Raw genomic sequence first — 26,881 nt, forward strand, 5'->3', positions numbered from 1 at the left:
AAGGTATCTTTGCATATTGCTTTAAATTTTTTTTTCATATTTATTTTGATGTTTCAATATTGAATGCTTTAAAAAACATCTACTCAGGTGATTTCATGTTAATTTATGCAAAGCCTTCCTCCACTGGCTCATGATCATCTTTGATCTTGATGGAACAAATGCTTTTTGTTTCTTCTTCAATGCGCGCTGGGCCACAGATTAATTCCATGACTCACTTCTGGTGTTCTCTACTGGAAGATCACTGACAAGTATCACCTGCTAAGGTGATGTGGCCACTGCTCACGCTGGAGTTCACAATCTTGTCTATGGGGACGGAGATTATGTACGGCAATACCATGGCGCCAGATTCTGGATGGGAGCAAGAACTAAACAAGGGGTGAGATAGGGCTATTTGGAAAAGACTTCCAAGTTTCCAAAGCTTACATTCCAGGTAGAAAGATTTCATATCCTCTTTTTGATTGTGTTTACAACATTTTTCTCTATCTCGTCCTAGCTTTTTTTATTTTTTTTCCTGTAGGAACTAACAGAACAGCGACCTCACAAAGTCAGCTTCAAGCTGAAGAAGGCAGAGGCTCCTCGGGTTGTGGAGACACTGTTGAAGAGATTGAATGAGTGTGGGGCAAGTTTTTAGAGGATCGTTCAAAGCTTTTGTGATCTAATCCTTTTTCTTTTTTTCTTCCAGTTGGATGAATATGTACATATGGATGGATTTTTACATGTATATGTAAAAATCATATACAGTGGAGGACAGGAAAGGGAGGTTCTCCCTTGAGCAGCTTTCGAGATCTTTGGCAGAGGCGCTGATCTTTCGTGCCACCGAAAGATGGGCTTCAGGAATCTTACAAGCTATCCAAGAGTACAGGGATGCCGACTTACTGGAGCCAGCTCACTGCTGGAGGGTTGATCTGACGTGAAGTGGTGCTACTGTATGAGATGGTTATGAGGCGAGGTTGAAAGCTCCCACGAGGTGTTTGAACACTTGAAAAGGCCAATGGTAAGTTCCTCGTGTTTAGTAGTTTTGGATGCTTCAGCAATGAAATGGCTGGCAGGCCCCTGACTCAACGCTGGTCACTCCGTGCGGACTAGAAGACGTAGGAGCGTTGAGATTCTACGTCTCCTCCACGGTATTCACAGGGGAAAGAACTTCTGTATGTAGGTTGATCGAATTGTGCGACGAAGGTTGGGGACGTTACTTGGGTTGTCAAGTTTGATAAGTACCAGCGAACTGGTACGTTAAGTTCTTTCTGAGTCATATGCATTATTCTTTTGCATTCCAGACGAAGAGCTGAATTATCACTTGACAACTGCCGTGTTTCAATATAAGGTGGCGTTCTTATCGCTTTGTTTTGGTGGAGTTATTCAGCTTTGCTTCTCTTACAGGATGACATGCCTTATGCGAGTGTATTACGAAACGTGGCTTGATGGTTATGCGGGAAGACCTTTGGTCCTAATGTAGGAGGCACAGCCAACGATAGGCGAAAAATAAGCACGAGTCATCGGCCAGGTGGCCATGTAAAAGTTATCAGCTCTGGAATCTAATTTTGTGGATGCTGCTGTGTGTGCAGTGGCATACAAATATATTCCAGGTTTACTGAGATTGATATATGGTGAAGAAAAACGAGACAGATGCCCACTCAGGCCAGTGTGGAGCCCCTACTGCGACGATCGATGGTCGAGGTCGACTTACAACGCATTGAAAAGGAGCCAGTTCTACACTTAATGGAATGGAATGTGGATCCAAACGCACACGCGTGTACATTCCATCTATGATCGACAAGTCTTTAATAATCCACTCCAAACGGTAGTGTCACTTGCGACAAGACGAGGGTATGTTTACACATTTATACTCATCCATTCATGGTGGTTGCTGTAGAACAGGGTGACATCAGGATCAAAAGCGAGAATCAGGCACACTCAGGTCGGAACGACAGGGATCAAACTCATCAGTAGCAACGGAGAGGTTTGTATTCTGGATTTAAATCGCGTCTCTCAGCAAGCTTTCGATGAACAGCAAATGGAAGGAGAAAAAGCCCGGCGGGTTGGGGTCCACGTCGTCAACAAAACGATGCGGATCAATGTTAAAAACACACAGGCTGGTACGTGCAATGCTTTACAGCCAGAAGTTTTGGCTTTCTTAGCGAAGAATCGTGCAGAATCTGGCAAGGAAAAGGAAAAGTATAATCGGGCCACTAACAAGGTGGAGCATTGCGAATGGAAGATAAGCTAAAATGCATTTATTTTCGTTCTCTTTCTTTCTCCGTGGTATGGGGGACTTCTCTCAGCATATCCCGAGCTGCATATCCAGTGATTCAAAGCAAAGTTCTCACCCTTATACCCCCTTTGATGATAGTCGGGCAATTATCACACCACTATTCTTCCATGTCTTGTGTGTCTCTAGTCGGCCAACCAGAGTATAAAATGCGACCACCACCTTCATTGCAAACTCCCCCCGCTCCCTCTTCCTCTCGCAAAGGAGAGAAGGCTCCGAGTTTTTGAGTGAGCAAAGGGCTCTCACCTCGAGAACTCGACAAACTCTCTCGAATCCAAGCTTGGCTCCTTTGGTTATTCTTCTCTTCGTCCCCTTTCAAGAGTAAGCTTGTTTTGTTTTGCCTCTGTTTTCGTGGTTCTGAGCTTGTGATTCTTTCAGTTTGGTTGCGCCACTCCGACGAAACAAAAACGTTCCATAAGCGTGATTTCCAGAAAGAGTACGTGCCTCGCTTCCATGCTTTAGATGCTCAAATGATTCTTTCATTCCCTTTCGCTCGCATAAATTACTCGTGTTGACAAGAAAAGAGTTGAAGTGTGTGTGAGAGAGAGAGCTGTGTGTGTGTAAGTGTGTAACTTATGACAGCTTCTTTTCATGTAGATTCCCCTGCATTCCCTGTCCTTTTGCTTCCTTTTTTTGTTCCATAGGCCAATGGATCGCTTGCTTCTTCTCTCCTCTTGCACTCTGCTTCGTCAGTTTCACTCGGGAAAACGTATTCTTAAGTAATTGTTCGTTGGCCTCGGCGAGAAACGAAGGCTTTCCCCCTTTTCTCCAGAGATGATCTTAAGACGCTGTTTTCTTGTGAGAATCGGTGCTCCTCCTCCCCAGCACCATGCATTTGATGATTCCACGCCACCATTTGTCTCGTCATATGCTCACTGCCGCTGTTCTTCCTCTGCTTCCAGAGCACAGGCGCCAGAAAACTTTGAAGAGGCATTGTGAACTTGACACCATTTCCTCCAGGTATTTCATCTCTTGTTTGATCGTTTTCTTGACGATGTTCGCCTCAGGTAATCCAAGCTTTCAGGCATGGTGAAGTTCCAGAAGCAGCTGGAGAGCCAGCTCGTCCCAGAGTGGCGGGTGAAGTACTGCGACTACAAGCAGCTCAAGAAAGCTGTCAAGAGAATCAAAAACCAGATCCTACATACCAAGAACCAGCAACACAAGGTGTTCGATCCAAATGTCTTCTCGGTTGACAAGAGCAAGCTTCAAAACTTGCTGCAAAATCCCAGCGCCATTCTGAGCAGCTGCTGCGAACAATCCATATCCTCGGAAACGTCCATGGTTTGTGATGATGTTCTGGACTGTAAAGACAAAACAAAACACTTCAATATGATCAGGTTGTGCACAAGACGAGAACTGGAGATGGCGAGGATTTTTACGAGACGGAGCTGTTCGGAACTCGATCGGATCACGAAAAGAGCTTCTTTTTCGGCCTTGACGATCAGCTCAACAAAGTGGACAAGTTTTTTAGATGCAAGGAAGACGAGTACGATGCTCAAGCACAGCAACTTCACATCCAAATGGAAGAGCTCATCGCTATGCAAGGTTCGTTATAAGCCTCTAATTCTGTAGCACTTAACTTGGAATCGTTTGATCTCTGCCATGTTGTAGATGACGAATCTCAGAGCTTGAAGGGGAGCCCCGGCAACAAAGGAAAGGTTCAGCGAGCAGCCAAGATGCTCCAGACGGCCTTTGTCGAATTTTATCGTGGGCTTCGACTCCTAAGAAACTTCAGGTGAATGACCTCTAGATCCATGTTCTCAAAGTGTTGAAAACTTACTTGGCAGCTCCTTGAACATGATGGCATTCGTCAAGATCCTCAAGAAATTTGACAAGGTACTTATGGAAAATGGCAAATTACTGCAGACTTCTAAAAAGGTTTTTTAAATTCTCAGGTGACTGGACAGAATGCGTCTGGCAGTTATCTGAAGATGGTCGAAAACTCGCATTTTGCAACGTCGGACAAGGTGTGAAGAAATTTTCCTTTGAGGGTCTTGCTGATGGGATTTCATTGCTCCAATGCACTCCAGGTAGTAAAGTTTATGGACCGTGTAGAGAGAGTGTTCACTCTGCACTTTACGAAAGGCAACCGAAAGCAAGCCATGGCATATCTCAGGCCCATACACTCTGCGAGCAATCATGGAAATATAAACTTTATCCTGGGTAAGAGCAGGATATCCATTTCATTCATTCGGATCGTCGTTATTAATTAACCTTCTTCTATTAAAATCTATAGGCCTCTTCAGTGGTTGCTCCTGGAGTCTCCTAGCAGCGTTTGTGTTAATCCTTGTGCTTGGAAACAAGGACGGGATCACAACGAAGTACATACAAGCAGTCTTCCCCGTGTTCAGGTAAACAGTGCCATACTTTTATGAAAAGTTTTGTATGTTTCCGAGTTCTTTTGTTTCTTACAGCACACTTTTCTTGTTCGTGCTACACTTGTACATGTATGGATGGAACATTTACGTCTGGAAGCAGGTTCGCATCAACTACACCTTCATTTTCGAGTTTTCACCCAAGCAGGAGCTCAGACACCAAGACGTGCTTCTCCTCAGCACGGGCTTGACAACTCTTATCATAATCGGAATGATCTTTCATCTCGCAACTTACACAGTTACTCACGTTGATAGCGAAATCATCGCGCTCGTTGTCTTCCTGGTGCCAATACTCTCCATTAGCTTGAATTGTTCGTCAATATTTATGTAACTTGGTTCTTTCCATGGACAGCTCCTCATCCTTCTCTTAATTTGCCCCTTGGATATTTGCTACAAATCGTCACGAGCAGCGTTCCTCAGGTGTACTTGGCGAATTATCTCTTCTCCCTTGTTTAAGGTAAGACATGTTCTAAGATATCTCCTTAGCCACTGTTCGCGTTTTTTACAGGTCGTCTTTGCGGACTTTTTCCTTGCTGATCAACTCACTAGCCAGGTCTGTGTTTAGAAACTAGTAATCCTAGACTTACAAATGTAAATCGCATCAGGTGCCTGCTTTGCGAAACCTTGGGTATATCTCCTGCTACTACGGAGGTGGCTTTTTTAGAACAAGAAACACCGGAGCTTGTACAAAGAGCACATTGTTTAAGTCCTTCCAGTACCTTATCTCGGTGCTTCCATACTGGTGGCGACTAATGCAGGTAATCAATCATAGCGAATACCTTATAGAAGTACCACCATATCCTTTGCTTATTGTATCTCATGTGATAATGTTGCAAACTTTGGCAGTGCTGGAGGAGATGGATGGACGAGCACGACACTGCACACATTGCAAATGGTGGAAAGTATCTCTCGGCGCTAATTGCTGTTGTGGTCCGGCTCACGTACTCTCGAATCAAGTCGGACTTCTGGCTGGGCATCTTCGTGATTTCATCCATCTTTGCGACAGTGTACCAGTTATACTGGGATATTGTGGTGGATTGGGGGCTTCTCCAGCCAAAGTCTTTCAACCCATGGCTGAGAGACCAACTGATTCTCAAGCGCAAGATCACGTACTTCCTTTCCATGGTAACATCTTTCTGTTTTAAGTTTGACCTTATAAGTCCAGGAAATGCAGGCTTTGAACGTGATACTGAGGCTGGCATGGATTTACTCCGTGACTCATCCTCCTGGGACAGAGATTGAGCTCATGATAATAGACTTGTTTTTTGCAGCGCTTGAGGTGATCCGACGAGGGCATTGGAATTTCTACAGGTGAGAATTTTTATGCTGTAGCTTTCTAAAAATTTTGGATGTGTGTCATTTCTGACATTGCTAATATTTCTATTTTCAAATATTCAGATTGGAGAACGAACACCTCAACAATGTTGGCAGATACAGGGCAGTGAGAGCGGTGCCATTGCCCTTCAAACAAATGGATGACACTTTAGCTTAAAACATGCTAACACAATTTTAGTTAGTCAACACCTTGTTGAAAACCAAAAAATAATAAACTCCTTTCTTTTAAAAACATTATATATACATTGTTTTTATTTTTGGTTGCTAGTATGATGATTTAATTAGAATATACTTGAGTACATGCTTTGATTATTATTCATTCAAAAAAACTTTCTGATATTTATTTATGCATACTAGTACTGTGAGTGCCTGGAATATGGAAAGGGAATACAGAAATGTGCATATCAATTAGCCCAAAAACCCTAGCTTATATACAGGAGCAGTGGTCCCGATTGAAACCAATCCGACGGCTACCAAAATCCACTACGCTAATATTAGTATACGGCATCGTAGCCATACACTTGGCCCTCACATCATCCCCTCCTCTCGGAATAATGGAAGGCCGTCAGGGTTCTCTTGTAGATGGGCCGGGATCTGGAGGAACGTCAGGAGGAGGCATCGGCGGATCTGTAGACGGTATTAACTGCTCCTGATCCCTTTGTATGAAGCGTTTTAACCGCTGCACATGCACAATCTCCGGAGGATCGGCCTGCTGAATGTCATGCCGAACCTCATAAACTTGCGGTCCAACTTGCCGCAACACCCGATACGGTCCTTTCCACTGCGCAAGGAGCCCCTTAGACAAACCACGTACTGTAAGATGGGGAAAACGGACTAACACCAAATCATCCACTTTGTACTCCGCAGGTGGACGATGATAGGAGTTGTAGCGCCGTTGTTGTCCCACTTGTATGCGGCCTAAGTGTTCGGCAGACTCTGCTCGGACAAGTGGAAGAATGCTTGTCAAATACTGATCCCATGACCTAACATCAGGAGCTCGTGGCAATCGCGAAGGTAAACCCAGCTTTGTTGGTAATATTGGATCATGACCATATAGAAGTTTATATGGTGAAGCACCAACAGAACTTTGCACCCCTGTGACATAGGCATACCGAAGAGATGGCAAATAACCATCCCAATCCGAATGCTGAAAGTTCACATACTTCGCAATCATCCCTTTGAATGTCCGAACGAGCCGTTCCACCAGACCGTCTGATTGTGGATGATAAGCACTTGTAAAAGTGTGGCGTATCCCCAACCGAGATGTCAAAACATGAAATACCTCAGCCATAAATGCAGGACCATTATCCGAAAGAATCCGCTCTGGACAAGAATGCTGGAACACCACTCGATTGAGGAGGAAGTATCCAACAGCAGTTGCAAAGGCGCTAGCAAGAGCACCAACTTCCACCCAACGAGTCAAGTAGTCAGAAGCAATAATAACATACTCATTGCCAGTAGTCGATCGTGGAAAAGGTCCCATAAGATCAAACGCCACCAACTCAAACGGACGGGAAACTGCAAATGACTCCAACCGTCCTTCTGCAGCACAAGGGGGAGTATTACGAGCTTGGCACCAAACGCAGCTACGCACATACCAGATAATATCACGTCGCATCTCCGGCCAATAGAAAGACCTGCGCAGCTTCTCGGTGACACGACGGTGTCCCATATGCCCACCTAGAACAGGAGAATCATGGTAGGCATGGAGAAACCGCGGAATAAACACCGAAGGCACCACCAACCGTAAATGATCATCAGGATCCGTCCCCACAAAATAAAGAAGGCCATCTTCAAGGCGATATTGAGAATGTAAATGCCGGAAAGGCAAGTCATCAGCAAGTGATGCAGGATTCTCAAACCCATCTCGAAGCCTTCGAATCCACGGCTCAATCTTTTGAGCCTCATGAACCTCATCAAGAGAAGGTAGATCTTGCTCTGCGCCCTGTGGACACTGAACGTCAAGGACAGCAACCGCCGACGGTACAGAATCCTCATCTAGAAAATCCACAGATGCTGGAACAACAGGTTCGTCAGAAACATGAGAAGTGAGTGGAGAAGGAAGAGGAGCTCGAGAAAGGGCATCAGCATCAGCCATAGAACTCCCTGGGCGATGAACAACATCGAAATCATATATTTGAAGCTTCAAAGCCCATCGAGCCGTACGACCAACCAGGTTCTTCCGCTTCAATAATGAAGTAACAGCAGCATGGTCACCTTCAAGTAATGTCCGAGAACCATGTAGATATGCATGAAGTTTCTCGAAACCCCAGACTGCTGCTAAACACTCCTTCTCCGTCGTGGAGTAGTTCATCTCCGCTGGTTGTAATGTACGGCTTATGTATGCAATAGGATGGCGCTGACCAGGCACACTCGAGCTCTTTTGCATCAACACACCTCCAAGACCAATGTCAGAAGCATCCACGCGCAAAATAAAAGGTCGAGTGTAGTCAGGATATGCCAAAACCGGAGGAGTCATCAATAGCTCTTTGAGATCCACGAACGCCCGCTCACAATCCGAAGACCAGATGAAAGATGACGTTGATGACTTCAGCAACGCTCGCAATGGTGTAGTGCAATTGGAAAGATGATCCACAAAACGACTGAGATACTGCACCTTACCCAAAAAGCGCTGCACATCATTCACACATTTCGGAGTAGGGAACTTTAAAACAGCCACAAGTTTGTTAGGATCAACTTGCAAACCCTCACGAGAAACACGGTACCCAAGATAAGTTGTGTCCTTGGACCCAAACACGCACTTTGACCGCTTCAGCTTTAAACCAACATCACGTAGCCGATCCAACACTTTACAAACATCACGAACGTGCTCCTCCCACGTCCCCTCCGAGTGGATCAAGACATCATCAATGAAGTCAGCAGTCACTTCCGGCATATCGCAAAGAACCTCGTCCATCATCCGCTGGAAAGTTGCGGGAGCATTGTTCAAACCAAACGGCATCACCAAGAACTCGTACAAACCAAATGATGTACGAAAAGCAGTCTTAGGAATATCTTCTTCGGCCATCGGTACTTGCCAATACCCAGAAGCAAGATCTAGCTTGGTGAACCAACGACTTCGCCCCAGACGATCTAAGAGATCAGCAGTGTGAGGAAGAGGATACACATCTGGGATCGTCACTTCGTTTAACGGGCGATAGTCGATGTAGAAACGAATACTCCCATTAGGCTTCATCACAAGATGAGGTTCACATGCCCAAGGACTCCGTGACTTCCGAATAACACCCTTCTCCAGCATTTCCTTGACGTTGGCTCGTAAAATCTTGATCTCCTTAGGTGACCGACGACGAACAGAAACCTTGATTGGACGAGCATCCCCGGTTGGAATCGGATGACATGTGGCAATCTTGGCCCCAGACAATAGGTCAAATTCAAAGAGATCAGAATACTCCTTCATGAGCCGGTCAACTGCTGCAACACAAAGATCGTCGGAGGGATCGGAAAAGGGAAAAGCAGAACAAGATGGAAACACAGAAGGAAAGAGTGGGGGAACAAAAGTAATGGAAGCAGAGGTAGAAATAGAGGGACAAAGAGGTATGGAAGTGAGAGGAATGGATGAAACATAAGGAAGTATGAGACAAGGGGGAGAAGCCTCAAAGTCACACTTGGCATGATTGCGCTGCAACCAATCCATACCAAGAATGAGGTCAAAAGCTTGACTCGGCACCACCCGCAACGACTGCAACTCAAGCTCGAGATCGCCCACACGCACAACCAGGTCCACCTTGTCCCGTGCACATGCATGTGTACGGCCGTTGCCATAAAGAATGAAAACTGGTTCCGCCGCACGACGCAAGTGTAGACGACAACGTGTGGTAACAGGTCGAGCAATAGAAGATAAACTCGAACCTGTATCAACCAACACGGAGAGAATAATAGGAGACCTCTTGTTATAAAAACGAGCTTGGAAAGTAAACATGGGATGAACCGGTGCCGAGTGAACCCCTTGATGATACTCCCGAAAGAAAGATGGAGGGGTCACTGATTTATTCGCGTAAGGTCCCTCCATTACTCACGCGACTCCTCGTTTCCCGGATGCATCTCGGTGTCCAGACCTTCCACTGCAGCAGCACCCACGGGACGTTGCTGACGCCAAGGTCTCCACCCAGGAAATGGAGGTCGCCAATCCGGAAAACGACGGCAACGCCGATAAGTATGACCAACTTCATCACACGCCCAGCAGCGAACATCACGGCCACGACCACGTCCTCGCGCTTGTCCTTGGACTCGAGCAGCAGCAGCATCAACCTCCATTAGAACAGGACCATCACCCATAGGAAGGGGAGCGGAAGGACGTGCAGCGAGAAGTGGAAGAGGCGACGTCTCATAACGTTGTGCCAAGCGAAGAGCATCGTCAAGGGTGGCAGGAGCAAGTGCATGCACAAGTCCGACAAGATCTTGACGAAGTGCTGGCCACAACATTCCTAGCTTGATCCGCTCCGACATATTTGGCTCCGCACGAAGCAAAAGACTTCGGAAACAAACGCCAAATTGCATCACCGACTCAGATGGCCCTTGGCGAAGACGATGCAATTGTTGGAAAGCATCATCACAATCATCAGCATGGCCGAAGGCGCGTTTGAAGACGTCCGGGAGAACACTCCAATCCCCACGAGTGGCTGCGCTCAAACCATTGTACCACTGCAATGCCGTCCCTTGGAGACACGTGGGAAACTCACGCAAACGTCGAGCATCATCCCAAGAATGATATGTGGCAATCACCGTGAAGTGATCAAACCAATGGTACACATCATCCCCAGGATTCCCGCGAAAGAACTCCGGCCGAACGCGAGGATTAGCACCAAGAGCAAGAGGAGTTGTACCACGTGCCGTGAACGCCGCCATCAACTGAGTTTGGTTGTTCAATTGCAAGCGCATAGCATCAAGCAATTGTACCAACTGCTGCTCTAGAGTCAAAGGAGGAGATTGCGGATCTGCCATGAAGATGAGCGAAAAAGAAAGAGCAAAAGAAGAGAGATGACAAAAAGCTAGAAGGAAATGGTAGATCTAGACAACGCAAAAAGCTAGATCTAAACCAAAAGAAAGGAAATGGAAAAAGCTAGATCTAGACGATGCAAAAGCTAGATCTAAACCAAAATCCCAAATCTAAGCACTCCTCAGGGACAATCAAAGTTGCCCCTCATCTCCACCAATGTGAGTGCTTGGTATATGGAAAGGGAATACAGAAATGTGCATATCAATTAGCCCAAAAACCCTAGCTTATATACAGGAGCGAGTGGTCCGGATTGAAACCAATCCGACGGCTACCAAAATCCACTACGCTAATATTACGGTATTGTAGCCGTACACTTGGCCCTCACAGTACATATTTTGCAATTACCAATTCTTTAAAAGAAAAAAAATATTAGCTATATTTTTAAAACTAATTATAATTATTGTGTCAAAGAACTAATAGCAATAAATATTAGTTAATATGATTTGGATGAAAATACCATTGTAATAAAGTTTTCAGACATTTTATTTTAATGCCATTTATTCAGACAAATTTAAATATATAATTATATTTGTCATGAGCTTATTACTTTTTGTACAATTTGTAGATATTTAAAATTTTTAAAAGAAAAAATTTAATTAACAAAATTTTAACAAATAATAAATTTATAAAATAATTTGCTGCACATTCCATACAGTAATTCTTGGTTTGCTTAATAGTAATGTTATTCCTATTTATTAATCCAATTGATCATGGATGTTTATAATTTATAAACATAAGATTAATTTTATTGCATTAAATGGCAGAATAAACTAGAATATACTAAGAAGTGTTTAGGAAAACTTATACATTATAAACATGTTTATAAATATTAATACGAAATTAATCTATATAAATAACAACTGTTAGATGGTAAAATATCCCAAAATATTCAAGCATATTTTAGGTATATACAAATTATTTTTTATATAAAATAATAATAATAGAAATTATGTAATGTTAGGAAAAGTGTTTAACATTATTTAAGAAACAAGCACAAATGGATACACCAGAGGAATGAATGAATGATTTCACTGCAAACCAAACAATTGGTTGCTAAGCATAACAATATATATGGTACTTCCTAGAGTAATGGCGCACAAACTAGCCTCTCGAGGAAAAGTTTCGTGACAAGATTTAACTTCCGTACGTGGAGATTCACAAATCTCAATCAGTCACACCACACGTATACGAGGCTCCCGGTGCCTCGGCGTTGGGAAAAACGGCTTAAATTTACTGACACATTCACTCGATCGAACGAAGCAAGCAACGGACGGACCGAGCAAAGAAGAAGATAGAAAAGAGAGAAACAAGGAAAAATGTCAGTTGCCGCTAGGATCTTGGATTCCACCGCTGAAGATATCTACGCCAGCAGCAAGATGAAGAAATCTGAGGTAGAGTTGTGGAAATCAATCGTTTTCTAGATCTCAAAGCACTGAGCAATCGATTCTCCAGAGTGTCGTGCTCAAGGTCCAGATCAACTGTAACTGCTGTGCTCGCAAGGTGAAAAAGGCGATCGGTCAAGTGGAAGGTAACCAAGCAAAGCTTCCATTTTTGTCTTCCTTTGTGTGGATCGCCCACCCATTGATCAAACTCTCCAATGCACCAGGAGTGGAATCCATCACTGTGGATCTCACACAAAAGAAGGTGACGGTCACTGGCAGCTTCGACTCGAACAAAGTCGTCAAGCAAATCGCCAAAAAGACTGGCAAGAACGTCGAGCTGGCCGGTGCCAAAGACAGTAGCGGCGCCGCCAGAGGGTCGGATCACAAGGCGGTGGGCGGCGGCGGCAACAAGGTGAAATCTTCTGGCCAGCAAGAACAGCGCGAAAGTGCTACGACATTTCCAGTCGGGGATTCCTTCTTCTTCAGTGATGACAATCCAAATGGTTGCTCTATCATGTGAATGTTGAGGTGTTCCTAAAGTTCCTCAAGGTTAATCCTTTGTGAAACTACCATATCCGGAATCAATAGTTTGTCAAAAATATGACATTGAAGATGAAAGGACGCTTACAAACGCTAGAAGAAAGTCCTGCAAAAGAATCAAGCTCTTGCAAGATCTCGCAAATCACAAGTAAATATAAAAGGTGGTTCCGTTGCCGGGAATTGAACCCGGGTCTCTCGGGTGAGAGCCGAGTATCCTGACCGACTAGACTACAACGGAATCTCGTTAGATTTTTCTCTGGTTGGATTAATAATATAGAGTTTCCCATAATCTGTTGACCAGATTTGAAATCTTTGACTGGATGGACTGAAACGAGTAAGAGAACAAAGCTAGTAGTTGACCAACCCTGACAATCTTCGCGGTCCACGATTCGAAGTCAATAATGGATATGTGTCGCACTACCAGTCAGCGCTGGTCCTCGTTTTAGAATGAACCAAAAAACGGGTTTGGGTATACGTTGATTCGGCATTGATATGGAAAAGATGGCGGGCATTGAATTCTCCTTCTTTCTTGGTGATTATTAAGGAGGAGCTGTGAAGCAATCGCTGGCTATGGAGGACATCTGGCTCGCGCTAATAAAATCCCTCCCCAAGAGAAGTGAAATATCAGAAAAAGAGAGATGTCCACCATAGCCGGCATGAATGACACTCTATGAATCTCAAACCCACAAACCAATCAAATTTTCTCAAATCCTAAAACCATGGCCCTGGAAGAACTTGGAAGAACTCTCGCAGGAAGTTGGAACGAATCAATGCAACCCGTTTGATATACCGTCGTCGAAACGAACATCCCATGCATCGTGTTCTTGGATCCACGATCCGTGCCTAATGGTGGTGGACGCCATTGGTTCCGTTGGACACGATCACCCCATTCTCCCTGGCTGGATGATCACGATGATTCTCTCCGGCCGCGGAGGATGGATGATCCGGGGCTGGAGCTCTATAATCGCTCGTCACGAGCGATCCATCCTTGGCATACGCTTGACCCGTACTGGTATCCACGATCAATCCATCCACTGTCTGGAAGTAGAGCTTCTCCCGGCGCGGGATATCTTCCATGTCAGTTGGAACTTCCAGTGGATACTCATCGATGCAATCCAGCCAGGGATTCATCGACTTGGGTCGATCGATATCGCGGATCGCTCGCCACACGGCGCTGTTACACTTGAATCCCGATCCAACCCCGAGCTGCCACAGGCGATCGCCATACCTCACCCTCCCCTTGGCCTCGAGATACGCGAGCTCGTACCACACGCAGCTGCTCGAGGTGTTCCCGAATCGATGGAGCGTCATCCGGCACGCCTCCATCTTCTCCTCACCCAGCCGCAAGCTCTTCTCGAGCTCGTCCACCACCGCGCGGCCGCCGGCGTGGAGCAGGAAGTGATCGAAGGCGAGCTTGAAGTCCGGGATGTATGGCTTGCGATCGAGCTTGAAGACGCTGCGCGCGATCACGTTGGCCGCGAAGTGGAGCTGCTCGCCGATTGGAAGAACGAGCGGGCCGAGCTTGGTGAGATTCTTCTTGAGCGCGTCGGCGGCGGCGACCATGATGTGCTTGGTGAGCGTGATCCCAAGAACGCCATCGCTGTCGGCCTCCTGGGTGATGCATCCGTACGCCTTGTCGTCGCCGCCGTTGTGGATGCGTACGGTATGAAGGAGCTCGTACTTGCCAGCGGCGGCGCCGCCGGGGGAGTGGCAGGGGTGGTTGCTCAGGAGGATGGCGGCGCCGCCGACGCGGAAGAGACAGTTCGTGACGAGCATGGGGCGATTGTTGCCCAGGTAGAGGTTGTGGGTGATGTTCTCGGTGCTCACCACCAGCGCGTACGTGTTTGGATGCATCCCCAGGAGATCCTTGGCGAGGTCGATCGCTATGATGCCAGCACTGCAGCCCATCCCGCCCAGGTTGAAGCTCCGGATGTCGGTACCCATCTTGTAGTGATTGACGATCATCGAGGAGAGGCTGGGAGTGGGATTGAAGCAGCTGCTGTTGACGACCAGGATGCCAATGTCCTTGGATTTGATTCCGGTTTTGGCCAGGAGCTCGTCCACCGCACCGAAGATGACGAGCTCCGCCTCGGCGCGGGCTTGCTTCCAGCTAAGATCCGCGTTGGGGTGGTGGAACATCGCGGGCGGCGCGTAAGTCTCGTCGCCCACTCCGGATTTGAGATAGACCTTCTTGAAGAATTCCATGGTTTTCTCGGTGTAGACGCCCAGCCGCTTGGCGAACCATTCCGAGAGCTCCGCCGAGCACTTGAGCTTGTCGTCGGGCTTGTAGCACGCGAAGTCGACGATGTAGACGCCGGTTCTCTTCTTCTTGCGCGTCACCAGGAGCCACAGCGCCGCGATCCATCCGAGCGAGAAAATGGTGGCGACGGAGGTGATTCCCAGGAGCTTGGAGCTCTTGACCGCGGCCTGGATGGAGAGGAGGTCGTGGGCGATTGCGTCGCGGTGGTGGGCGATGGTGGAGAGATCCAGGTGGCCTGAGGCGATGGCGGAGACGAGGAGGAGGAGCGTGGCTTGCGCCGCCGCGTGGAGTGTGAAGACATAGCGGGAGAGGAAGAGAGAGATGGATCTGTGGAGAGGTGGTGGTGGCGATGGTGATGCTGTTCTTCTCTTTGCTGGCACTGCTGCTGCTGGGTCATCACTGAAAGTTCCTCCGGATCCCATCTTCTCTCTTCTTCTCTCTAGTGAAAGTGAATCTATCGATCTGAAGTTCAAAGCTTGCAAGATTCACAAGCTTTCAAATCATGCTCGATCTTCTTCCAACTTAGAAAAAGGAATGACGTACGTACCTGAGACGAATATTTCTTACAAACTACTCGAGAGAAACTAGCTAGAACAGCCGGGGAGTGGAAGAACTTGTGGGCGCAAGCGATTCCACGAGGATTCCAGCACCAGCAGCACCAGCATTGCCAGCGCCAAGAGGAACGAGGAAAAAAAGAGAAAAAAACGAAGAGAGGCAAGTTTGCGCGAGAGGAGAGGAGGAGGAACAAACGCAAACGCCGCAGGACCGAGCGAGCGAGATGCCTCAACTAAAACCAGTTTAAATACTAGGACTTAGAAAGAAAACCTCGCTCGCTCGCGGCTATGGAGGAACGAGGAGGACGCCGTTTCGAATCTTTGTCGTCTCGATCGATCGACAGCTTTTCACTCCCTCTTTTTACCAGCCAGCGATCCATCTTTCCCGGCTAAGCGCTCTTTCTTTCTAAGACGATACGGCCCTGGCCGCATTGAAATCCACCTGGTCGGTGCCAGGGAAGAAATTAATTCCTCCAAGCGGAGAAGAGCGTTCTCTTTCCCACACTATAGTTTGCTCGCTCGCTACTGCCGCGCTGATACACTGTTCTTCCTCCTGGCTGGCCTCCTCTTTGCATTATCCAGGATTGCTTAGAAACTTAAAACGATGGAAAGCTCTCTCTCTTTCTCGGCGATGGATGGATCATGCGGCCACAATAACTACTTGAACATCCACCCGCCAGCCCATTTCCAGCCCCAAAAGCTTTTAAAGGGAAGACGACGTAACGAGAACCATAGCCATGCCACAATGGCCAAAAACTCTTTTTCTTCCCCCTTGTTCTTGGTGGTGGCAGCATTGATTGGGAAAAAGAGAGAAAAAAAAAGGTGGAAAACTCTTTGTTCTAACTTCTAACATGGACATTCCCTCTATTATTAGGTCAAGTACCACGCAAAAAGGTGGCGCGGTGATTATAAAGTCCCATCCACCAACAACTCAGCACCACACACAGTCCAGTGGTGGAACTTAAATGAGTCCACATGTTGGTTGAATGTCCCAACCATTTACATCACGCGAGAGTGAGGTCAACGCCATCCATCCACGTCTCGGGGTTGGATCATCAAAGTTGCCACCAAGTTACGCTCCAAATCGTGATCTCTCTCGCCTGGCAAGGAATCCCAGCGACCAATCAATCCTGTCCATCGATCGAGCTAAAGAAGAAACGATGCGGAGCGGGAGAGAGAGACGCTCAAACCGCTCGCATTCATTGCTTTTTGGCGGAAGAGAGGCTCCGAGAGAGCGAGCACCACATCGATTCTCTCACGCTTCTCTCGGATCTCCTCCGATCTGATCTCTTGTAGCTTCCTGTGTATAGTAGAAAAATAGTTTTTCTTTCGGAAAGTTGGTCTCTTTCGATTTTTACCGGTGTTAGTAGCTCGGCTCCGGATTAGCGCCAGTGCTCTTGCATCTTGACGTCGTCTTGCTTCATCATCCTGCCGTAGTCTTCGTGGTTGTACTCGCAGTTACCGCGGCCTCCAAAGGACGTGTCCAGCTTCTCCATGTCAAACACGTCCTCGAGCAGCTTGACGCTGTCGGGATCCTTGCTGTAGACGAACTTGACTTTCTTGTAAGTCTTGGGATCCAAGAATGGCTTGACTAGCTGCAACGCAAAGCAACAGCCACGAGTTATTGACCATGCAAGCGGAAAAGAAGAAGGGAACTCGAAACTTACAGCCCAGAATGCCTCGAAGATCCGGGGGGGATTGTAAAGAATCGCCACGCCCAGCCTCTCGGGATAGTGGTTCTGCAAAACATTAGCGGTCTCGCGAGCGGCACTGAGGGGAACGGAGTTAGAGACGCTCCAACCGTGGAAGTCAATGAGCCACACCATTTGTTCCTGGTCGGGTGGCAAGTTCAGAACAGCATTCTCCAGACAGTACACCAGCTGCCGTATCTGACCATTTTGATCCTTGGTGTTCTGTGCCATCGAGAGAAAAGCCAAAAACAAGGTGAGGAGAAAAGCTGCCAGATCTTAACTCTCGACCAACAGAAAGAAGTAAAGGAGTACCTGTCTCGCAGGCCGCATTATAAGAATCGCTCTCCCGTAGTTGTCCACGAAATTGGCTCTATACACCTTGCCTGTCTCGGATTCAATGGCTATGTCCTCCTGGAAAACGAAAATTCATCGATCAACATCAGCAACGAGGACAGAGAGAAAAGAAAGAAAAAGAAAACCAACAAGCAGAAGAAAAGCTTGCCATGGATTTAAGATCTCACCCAGCGGATGCTTTCTGGCTTGAAAGTCGCCCTCCACTTTAAAGAATCTTTAAGCATTTTCTCGGCCTTCTTTAGATTCCAGTTCCGGGCTCGCAGGTAGCGCTTGAGGCACGCGTCGGTGCAGTAGCGCTGCGATTTGTCGGTGAGAGAACCCAGCGCCGACCGCAGGCTATCCACCTGGAAGAAGGAGACGGTGATCGGAAGTAGAGAGGCTATGGAATCACTTCCGCAAGCTAGAGCTAGAGTAAGAGATAGAGATTATTACCTTTGCTTGCTCTTCCTCCGGAGAGGCTGGGTCGTCGCCCTTGCTCCGATTCCTCCAGATTGACGAGCGAGGCGATGGATGCTGCGGCGGCTGCTCCGATCCCTCGCGATCCGGCTCTCCATTCCTCTTTTTCTTGCTCGCCATCGCTGTGGAGTAAAACCCTAGCGCCAAGAACAGGAAGCTTGGATCTGTGCGTGGTGAGTGCTGGCTATACCCTTGCTTGACTTCAGCAGGTCTACAACACGTGGCACGTATCTTCCACGTGGCGCGTTTCCATTCGCCGAAAGTGGAAGAGCCCTAATTTTTTGAATTTTATTTGCTCTAGGGTTCGTGACGCTTTTGGAGGAATGGCTGTGCCGAGGGCGCAGCTCGAGGCGTGGCTGATCGACACGGCCAGTCCCGATGATGCATTGAGATCCTCTGCTACTGCCGCCATCGCGAGCGCCGAGGCCGTCACTGGATTTGCCGAGTGCCTTCTCGCGATTTCCGCAGGTAAAATCCCTTGCATTGTCTCAGCTCCTCTCTTTCTGAATCGCTTTCGCGCAGATCAGAATGGGACGCAGGCGATTGCCGCCGCGACGTATTTCAAGAATTTTTTGCGAGCGCATTGGGCCCAGAAGGAAAAGATCCGTGGCGCCGAGCGTAAAAATCTGAGAGAACAACTCTTGGAAGTGCTTTTGCGAGTGGATTCTATTGTTCTCAATCTATTGACAGAAGCTGTAAGTTCTTAAGTTTATCGGATCGGAGAGATGTTCTTCTGACATGGTTTTTTTTTTCCAGTTTCGAATTGTTGCTTCTCATGATTTTTCGGGCCAGGAGAAGTCATGGCAAGAGCTCGTTCCAGCGTTGCACAATGCGGTCAAGAACAGTGATCTTGTTGCTGATGTATCCACTGCTCCTCCTTACAAAACTCTGAATGCTCTTCTTGCAATTCAGGCCATCACCAAGCCATTCCAGGTGCGTATGAGAGAGGTCTCCTTTTAACGTTCTAATTGCAAAGCTATTGTTATCAGATGTGATTCGGGACTTTTGTATTGCAGTACTTTCTCGATCCTACTGTTGCGAGAGAACCTGTTCCGCCGCTTCTGGAACTCATCTCGAGGGATTTGCTTGTGCCGCTTCACGGGTTTTTCCACCACCTTGTTGAACAGGTAAAAGTGCGCGTGCACTGAAAGTTCTTTTAACTCTTGCTCTGATATGAAGGCCTTAAAGTCAAAAGAGAAAGGATTTGCGCCACATGACAACGTCTTGCTTGTGATTGCAAAGACTTTTCATCTCGCTGTAAGATCGCTCTCTCTCCAAGTTTTTCCATGTGTATCTTTGCTTTACAGATAGGATCCCATATGCCAGCAAGTGTACTTTCCTGCCTCAAAATTTGGATCGGAGATGTTCTCGCGCTGCTGGACATTGTCAATGTCGATCAAACCATGGACCTTTCGGAACAATCTTCTAGACTGAAGGTTTGGAAGCGTTGCTTACAGATATGCTGTACACTGGTTGCACGACATCGAAAACACACCGAACAGTATGTTGACAGTTTCTTTCGCTATTCTGAGGAACTGATTGGATGCCCGACTCAGATTCTTATCAGCCATTTCCGCTGCATCGCTAAAGATTGTAAGCAGCCACACAACAGGAAAGGTATTTGTATGCGCATTCGAAGACAATAGTAAACAAGTGTCTCATACAGGATATTCATGTTGCGCAAGAGCGGATTATATCCTTGGCGTTTGATTTGCTGGCGAACATCCTAGAAACTGGGCCTGTAGGCTTTTCTGCTCTCGCATTTTGTAGCTTGACTCGCAAATGGTTTGTCAGGGATGGCGACTTTTGTCCCCACAATTTTCTTCTCTGTTGGAGAAATCTATAGTTTCGGCTCTGGTGCTGAGACAAAAGGTACAATGCAAGTTGATCTGTCTCACCGTTTACTTTAAAAATTTCTGTAGGACGTTGCTGATTGGAACGATGATGAAGATGAATACTTGCGGAAAAATCTCCCCTCTGACCTGGTAAAACTTCTCAGCTGTCAATTTTCATACCGTAACTTGTGATATTTAGGACGAGTCGTGTGGTTGGAGGGACGATTTACTGACACCAAGGAGGAGTGCTTTGAATCTTCTTGGGGTTATTGCCACGTCAAAGGCAGGTATTCTTGCGGGACCTGTGGATTTTTGACATATGCCTGTGAAAGAAGCAGGGACCTGCTGGTGCTGGGAAGACACCAAACAAACGCAAGAAAGGGAAAAACAAGGATGGGACAGCAGGAGAATTACTAGTCATGCCATATCTGTCTCGATATCCTCTACCAACTGACGGCACGTGTTTTGAATCAACTGTAAGGTAGTACGCGCTACGTCCTAAAGGAGGTTGTAAACTGTGACTATCACTGTTTTGCAGCTACTTCGGAGTTTTGCTCGCATATGGCGCCCTTCAGCAGGTATGACTTTCTTATCTCTTACTCTCAGATTGTCTTAGTCTGTCCTATCGTTTGGCAGTTTTTTAAGTCGCAGTCGGCCGAGTATCTGAAAATGATACTCCTTTCAAGAGTTTTTCCTATATATTCTTTGACGCCTCCGTCACCTTTCCTGCTAGCAAATGCGAACTGGCTACTTGGGGAATTGGCAACTTGCTTGCCTGAGGTTTGAGCAACTCAAGGCGTTGACTAAGCTCTTCTGTGTTTCATTAGGATCTGAAGCAGCCAGTGTTTGACTCCCTGATATCCGCGATGCTGGCTGAGAATGTTGGAGGTGTGTCCTGGAGACCTGTACGTGCGTCTGCTGCTGCTGCTCTCGCAGCTCTTCTTGAGGTCTTTTACGAAAAAATTCGTGATCGTCAATTTAACAAGGAAAAAAAAATTCTCAGGAGGATTACAAGCCAGTGAAATGGTTTCCGTTGCTGCAAGCGATCGTTTCTTCTGTCAAATCTGGTGCCGATGATGCCAGGCATGCGCTACAGCTACTGACGACTACTGTTGAGACTGGAGAAGAGGATGCTGCTGTACATGTGCCGTACCTTGTTGTGTCGATCAAAGACGAACTTCTGAGGCATCTCCCTGCTCCTCCTGACTTACAGGTTAGCCTCATTGCTTTTAATGTCTCTTATGCTTCCACTTGTGGTGTAGGTAGTGGAGCTTGGCTTCTCTTCAATGGCTGCATTAGCGCATTGTTGGGACTCTGCAGAACCAGGTGTCAGTAAGAAAGATGAGGAGCCTATAAAGAACTGGAGAGAAGGCTGCATAACGTTAAGAAATACATTTGCGCAGCTTTTGCAACGTGCGTGGATCTGTTCGCCCGAGGTATACTTGGTCGTGGGATGTTATAGTTCTTACGTTTAAAAGTACGATGCAGAATGACGCGGAGCAAGTAAAGACACCTCCGTCGTGCTTAAATGACGCGTCGGTAATTCTCGGATGCCTCGTCAAGCATACATCGGATTCTAGCGATATGACGAGGCTTAAGATTGAGCGCCTGGTGCAAGTCTGGGCCGATTCTATAGCTGATTGGAATGCGTGGGACGAAGAAGAAGACTTGGCAGTTTTTGATGCCATGGAGGAGATTATCGCTTTCAACGTAAAGCTCTCTACTGCTCGTTGTTTTCTCAATTGCGTACTAAAATCCTTTAAACTTTGACAGGCAAGATGTCCACTGCAGCAGTTTTGTGTCGCAGAAACGCCGTTACCTCCAGCCCCTCCAGTGCCGCCTCGTTCCATTCTGGAAGGAATGGCTGCTTTCGTAAGCTCGGGGATGGAATCTGCATACGCTGCTGCTACATGGCGGGCTTGCAGACTTTCCCATACTCTGCTACATTCGACGTCGGTGTCTTTCGAGGGCGAGGCTGCAGTGAAGCTGTTGGTGTGTCGATTCACCGAGGCGGCATTCGGACGGCTAACAGAGCTTTCGAGTTTCAACGTCCCATTGGCAAAGCCTCTCATTCTTGTCATTTCATCGTGCTACGTCGGGCTGCCGGACATAGTTGAGAAAGTTTTGTCAGTGGCTGGAAAAACGAAGGATGTCACAGAGCCTTTCCTGCAATGGGCCGAAGCTATGGCAACACTGGCAGATATAGACGCTGATCCTGGCCTTGTTCTTGAAACTGAGCTCAAGCTTGGAGGTAGGTATCAACGACTGATCATATTAGGCCTTACATTTTCTTGACGTTAATGCAGTTATGTGCCTGCTGAAACTTGTCGATCGCTTGGCCAACAACGGGACAACGGAGAAGATCGCCGGCAAGTGCCTTGAGTCACTACTAGATGCTGCGGTACGCCTTAAAGAAGCTCAACAGACGAATAAAGCAGAAGGCGAGGAAGACGGTAACGAAGACGACGATACCAATGACAACTCAGAAGAGTACTCGGAGGTGATGAACCTAAACTTAATGTTCTCTACGTAACTCAAATCTGTCGGTTCGCTTTCGTTAGGAGGTGAGCGACGAGGAAGACGAAGAGGAGGAGCGCGAGGAAACAGAGGACGAGTTTCTGGAACGCTATGCCGAGACTGCGCGAGAGCTGGAGGAAGAAGCTATAGAAGATGCCGAAGGTGGAACGGAAGAAGACGGTCAAGACATCGAGCTAGGTGCGTGTCATCAAAAGATAATTTCTTGGTGATCCTGAGCGGCTTTGACTTTGCAGGAGTTTTGGCATTGGCGGATGCGGAGAAGTCCCTGGCCTTGTGCATCCAAAGCCGTGGAGGACTTGTGATGGAACAGGCTCTTGATCCCGACCTGGTTTGCAAGTTTGTGCAAGCGTTCCCGCATTTAAGCTGCTTGTTCCCGCTCACTAGGTGCAGCGAAACGGGATAGCCGTAAGTATCTCACGTCTTTGTTCTCATTTTTAAGAATGAATGACTTGTGTTCATTCCAGTCCTCGTCACTAGGTATCTGATCGCCATTGAAATTGGATACACAAGAGGTTGCGTGTAAAATCCCTGTTTGTCTATTTCTTTGTTCTTTTCTTTTCCAGAAATCTCAAGCACAGAAAGCGTGGCCTTCCTAGATTGATGGCTGACTATCTGAGCGAGTCTTTTTGTTGGGACTCTCTTCCTCGGTTGTGGGAAATCGTCCTAAAATTCAATATTAAAACAAACTAAAACGTTAATGTAAAATACCCATACTTAATTGTCATGCACATATAAACCATTTTCAGAAAGTATGGAAGATGTTACCTTTCTACTTTTTATACCCAAGATAGATAACTCAAAGATTCAACATCTATGGGATTGGAATTATAGTAAAATAAAATTTGGAGTAATTTATTCTTACGGGCTAAAAGTTTGCTTTGTCTGTCACCCCATCCTTGGTTTTCTCTCACAGACTTCTTTGTTTCATCGGCAATCCTCTTTGCTAAAGATCACTGAATTGCTACTAGTAAAGGCCTATGAGGACTAGCTATATCTAGAGGTTTCATAAAATGCATTGCTTTCAAACATTGAATGTTAACAAAATATTTTATGAATGAATTTCTTACTACAATAATAAATAAAAACGTTTACATTTCTTGAGACCTAGTAATCTCATTTCTATTTCTCAATTATTATTTATACAACTTTGATTAGCATTAATATGAGCTTTTGAAATCAAGAAGGGTGGTTATCCACAAGAAATAATTTACCATTTTTGTGTTTATTTAGAGCTATACGTTTAAAAATATCACTCTAAAAATAAACAGTTGTTTATCTTTAAATAATAAATAATTCTAATTGCTATAAAATAAATAAAAATTGGATGTTGACTTAGTATACATCTACAATCTCCATATGTATAAGGTATCTTATTTATCGCAACGGAAAAATAATAATAAATACTTTATATTTAACTCTACATGTTTTAAAGATCCAGAGGGAACAGTCTTATAATATATTCACATTTATCATATACTAATCCTGGATTTTACCATAGTGGTAGTTGATAAGCTATTTGCCAATATTTGGCAATTTTCTATTATATATAAACTCAATTTCTATTAATGATAAGTTAGATAAATTAATAGCAAGCACTAATTAGGTAAGATTATAAAATAAACATATTTCATCAGCACAAGCCAATCCAATGGTTTAATAATAGTATACCGAACACCTGTGGATATTTTATTTTTAATAAAAGAAAAATAAAAAATATTATTCACAATTAAAATAAAAAAGAATATCTTTTAGTTCTGTATTTTAGACTCAAAAATCATTCCAAATAAGTTTTTTCAAGCCAGGGATATCATCTGTTGTTTGGTAGACAAAAGGTACAGCATTCCCATGTTGATGTTTCTCTCAGCGTTTGTTTTTAAATGCCGGGACACTGGACAATCAAATTCTCCCCTCTCTAACTTGGGTTGATGATGTTTCCTGTAGAAACTTGTTCTTGTGTATTCATGCTCTAAAATATTGTGCAAGACAACAGGGAACTCCTGGTGCTGACAACACGAAGACAAGAATAAGGATGCTTGAGGGACAGCAGGAGCATCGCTTCTTGTCACGGTGCTTGCTTCTTCAAATCATGTAAACAATGCTAGCTATTTGGACCTTTTCTTTCTCATGTTCTCATGTTTTTTTTTCTTGTCTTGGCAGTTTTTCCAAATCTGAGAACAAATCTGTCATCTTTCCATGTTATGGTCAACTTGAGTGAGCTATATCTTTATTCCATTTCAACGTTCCAAGCCAGCAGCAATGTATAAAGCGTCTCAGAGCAGCTCGGAGCTCTTTTTGAGATCTGTTACAGTGTGCCTTCATTATCTAGTCATCCTTCTAACGAGCAAACAAGCTTCTCTCAGGAGCCGGACATATGGTTTGCCGAGACAGGAGAAGAGGACGCGGTTTGTTGTACATGTCCCATGCACGAACTCTCCTCCTGAATCGCAGGTTACCACGGCACGGCTCACATACGTGTCTCTTAGTTCTCTCCGTGTGACGCATTGGCAGTGGAGCTTTGGCATCTCGTCAGTGGCTGCATTTTCGTGGTTTTGGGACTCCACACAGAAGCAGGCCGAAAGGAAGACCGAGGTGTAGACTTTTCATTCAGTATCTCACTTTTTTAAAGCGCCGAAACCAGCGATGGTGTGAAGAGTATCGAGCGGTGCCATAGTTTTCAGGCCGTGGAAGTGTACTGACGAGCTCGGAGATATTTCTCTCGTCTCGTGCTGCATTCTTCCGGGGTACGTGTCTTTTGAGAAAGGGGCTGCAGCAGTGAAGATGCTGGTGTGTCGATTCGCAGAAGCGGCATTCGGACGGATAGCAGAGCTTTCGAGTTTTCAACATCTCATTGGCGAAGCCTCTCATTCTTGTCATTCCATCTTGCTACGTTGATGGAACAAGTTTTGTCAGACTCGGGCGTGCCTTCCTGCGGTGGGCCGAAAGCCATGTCGACAAGGCTGGCAGACAGCGACACTGATCCTAAGCTCGGAGGAAGAGCATTAAGACCAGTGATCAGATCGGGCTTTAACGCTTCTCTTTTCCTCACGCATGTTTGATGCAGTTATGTGCTTTTGCAGAAACCTGTCGATCGCTCGGCCAACAAACAGGACACCGGAAAAGATTGCTGTGCGCGTTGCTCTAGATGCTGCAGTACGCATTTAAGAAGGTGCTCAAGGCGAACATACAAAACTTACGGAACTAAAGCTTTGTTCGTGTCGGTTTCAGGAGGGAAGACGAGGAGGACGAACCATTGACGAAAGGAAGTTTCCGGCCGAGACTGCGAGAAAGCTGGGCGAAGAAGCCCAAGGTGGAAACTGACGAACGAATCTGATGGTCACGCCAGCGTTTCCTGAAAGGTTTTTCATTCGTTGTCCTTGTGTTTGATGGTGATCGGCCCTTTTGACTTTGCAGGAGGCTAAGTTTCTCTCAGAGCTGTGGACGACGATTCGTGGTGGTAAGTTTGAAAGTTTGTGGGAACGTCCCAGGTACGTTTCGAAATTCTCACTCTAGTCTCGGCTTTGTTTGAAGATTCTTAGTTGGTTTTCGTCTCTCTCTCTCTCGAGTTTCATAGCTTGTTTTTCACTCCTCTCGCTTGAGTTTCATAGCTGGTTTTCATTTCTCTCTCGAGTCTCTTGACTTTGTTTCTTCTTGGCTCCGAGAATGATTGACTTCTCACTTTGGTGGACTTACAATGCAGTCATGTGGCCACGGCCTGACTTCCAGCAAAGTTTGCAAACCCGGGACGGCCTGGACGCCACATAAAAGGTAGCTTAGCTTTCCTCCTCTCCTTTTTTTTTTCTCATGCACACTTTTTATATTTTTTTCTTCGCCTCAGGACCACTGTCGCCAGATGCATTGCGTATGCCGCGAGAAATCCCTCGAGCAAGACAGTGAATTGCCCCCTCGCTTCACTCGGAGAGCTTTTGCGCCTGTTTAAGTGGATAGATTCCAACTCTTTGCTCGCACACATTCCAAGCGAGGCGAGATTTTATGCTACGAGACGCGATATTCCACCCAAGGATTTGAACGAGCGTGAAGAAAAAAGGGAAGAACACCCAACGAAAAACAAAGAACAACTTACAAAGCATTTTGTGGTCCCCTTGAAAGTTTTTACTCTCGCCACTTGGTATTTGTAAAAGCTGGAAGCTTTTTAGGTGGTGACGTAGTGGCTTGCCACGTGCCCCACTGGGCAATTGCCGCGTGGCAAGCTAGCTTGCTTTGGTATCATTGGGCGTCATTCTCCGGTTCTAGAGGAATATAAGTAGCTGCAAATTT

At 46.2% G+C, this 26,881-nt stretch overlaps 5 protein-coding genes and 1 non-coding gene across 11 annotated transcripts; 3 read left to right on the forward strand and 3 right to left on the reverse strand.

Moving 5' to 3' along the window:
- Positions 1–147: 147 nt before the first annotated feature.
- LOC9646873 (phosphate transporter PHO1-1) lies at positions 148–6,216 on the forward strand. Of its 4 annotated transcripts, XM_024684906.1 has the most exons (27): positions 148–430; positions 518–614; positions 683–994; positions 1,050–1,228; positions 1,278–1,324; positions 1,381–1,504; positions 1,566–1,586; positions 1,639–1,827; positions 1,879–1,960; positions 2,012–2,096; positions 2,154–2,590; positions 2,648–2,705; positions 3,172–3,229; positions 3,277–3,550; positions 3,607–3,814; positions 3,881–4,004; positions 4,057–4,105; positions 4,165–4,236; positions 4,300–4,432; positions 4,506–4,620; positions 4,684–4,927; positions 4,997–5,101; positions 5,153–5,197; positions 5,250–5,402; positions 5,491–5,769; positions 5,819–5,955; positions 6,043–6,216. In XM_024684906.1, exons 14-27 carry the CDS (start codon positions 3,296–3,298, stop codon positions 6,134–6,136), a joined length of 2,013 nt encoding a protein of 670 aa, XP_024540674.1. In that variant the 5' UTR covers positions 148–430; positions 518–614; positions 683–994; positions 1,050–1,228; positions 1,278–1,324; positions 1,381–1,504; positions 1,566–1,586; positions 1,639–1,827; positions 1,879–1,960; positions 2,012–2,096; positions 2,154–2,590; positions 2,648–2,705; positions 3,172–3,229; positions 3,277–3,295; the 3' UTR covers positions 6,137–6,216. The 4 variants fall into 4 exon arrangements, with proteins under 4 accessions (XP_024540674.1, XP_024540672.1, XP_024540671.1 ...); XM_024684904.1 differs by having other exon boundaries at positions 1,566–1,827; positions 1,874–1,960; XM_024684903.1 differs by having other exon boundaries at positions 1,566–1,827.
- Positions 6,217–12,366: 6,150 nt separating this feature from the next.
- On the forward strand, positions 12,367–12,996 carry LOC9646874 (copper transport protein ATX1). Its single transcript, XM_002979985.2, has 3 exons — positions 12,367–12,387; positions 12,449–12,524; positions 12,603–12,996. Exons 1-3 carry the CDS (start codon positions 12,373–12,375, stop codon positions 12,896–12,898), a joined length of 387 nt encoding a protein of 128 aa, XP_002980031.2. The 5' UTR covers positions 12,367–12,372; the 3' UTR covers positions 12,899–12,996.
- Positions 12,997–13,083: 87 nt separating this feature from the next.
- On the reverse strand, positions 13,084–13,156 carry TRNAE-CUC. The gene has a single exon. It is a non-coding gene; the product is annotated as a tRNA-Glu (tRNA).
- A 249-nt stretch (positions 13,157–13,405) lies between these two features.
- LOC9646875 (3-ketoacyl-CoA synthase 11) lies at positions 13,406–16,361 on the reverse strand. Its single transcript, XM_002980111.2, has one exon. The coding sequence runs from the start codon at positions 15,598–15,600 to the stop codon at positions 13,762–13,764; it is 1,839 nt and encodes a 612-aa protein (XP_002980157.2). The 5' UTR covers positions 15,601–16,361; the 3' UTR covers positions 13,406–13,761.
- Positions 16,362–16,879: 518 nt separating this feature from the next.
- LOC9647361 (phosphatidylinositol transfer protein 3) lies at positions 16,880–18,385 on the reverse strand. 2 transcript variants are annotated; one of them, XM_024685006.1, is made up of 6 exons: positions 18,210–18,385; positions 17,945–18,121; positions 17,736–17,834; positions 17,400–17,645; positions 17,091–17,327; positions 16,880–17,032 (listed from the first exon to the last, which is right to left on the reverse strand). In XM_024685006.1, exons 1-5 carry the CDS (start codon positions 18,351–18,353, stop codon positions 17,115–17,117), a joined length of 879 nt encoding a protein of 292 aa, XP_024540774.1. In that variant the 5' UTR covers positions 18,354–18,385; the 3' UTR covers positions 16,880–17,032; positions 17,091–17,114. The 2 variants fall into 2 exon arrangements, with proteins under 2 accessions (XP_024540774.1, XP_024540773.1); XM_024685005.1 differs by having other exon boundaries at positions 16,880–17,327.
- On the forward strand, positions 18,296–23,328 carry LOC9647362. 2 transcript variants are annotated; one of them, XM_024685004.1, is made up of 24 exons: positions 18,296–18,406; positions 18,535–18,701; positions 18,756–18,928; positions 18,990–19,166; positions 19,250–19,360; positions 19,413–19,490; positions 19,541–19,734; positions 19,790–19,850; positions 19,900–19,974; positions 20,028–20,105; positions 20,156–20,218; positions 20,268–20,351; positions 20,407–20,549; positions 20,607–20,646; positions 20,705–20,848; positions 20,896–21,015; positions 21,072–21,281; positions 21,331–21,504; positions 21,557–21,778; positions 21,842–22,319; positions 22,375–22,568; positions 22,630–22,783; positions 22,840–23,011; positions 23,071–23,328. In XM_024685004.1, exons 2-23 carry the CDS (start codon positions 18,557–18,559, stop codon positions 23,007–23,009), a joined length of 3,288 nt encoding a protein of 1,095 aa, XP_024540772.1. In that variant the 5' UTR covers positions 18,296–18,406; positions 18,535–18,556; the 3' UTR covers positions 23,010–23,011; positions 23,071–23,328. The 2 variants fall into 2 exon arrangements, with proteins under 2 accessions (XP_024540772.1, XP_024540771.1); XM_024685003.1 differs by having other exon boundaries at positions 22,840–23,324.
- The last annotated feature ends 3,553 nt before the right edge of the window (positions 23,329–26,881 follow it).

This window comes from Selaginella moellendorffii, unplaced genomic scaffold (assembly GCF_000143415.4).
Source record: "Selaginella moellendorffii unplaced genomic scaffold, v1.0 SELMOscaffold_43, whole genome shotgun sequence".
NCBI lineage: Eukaryota > Viridiplantae > Streptophyta > Lycopodiopsida > Selaginellales > Selaginellaceae > Selaginella > Selaginella moellendorffii.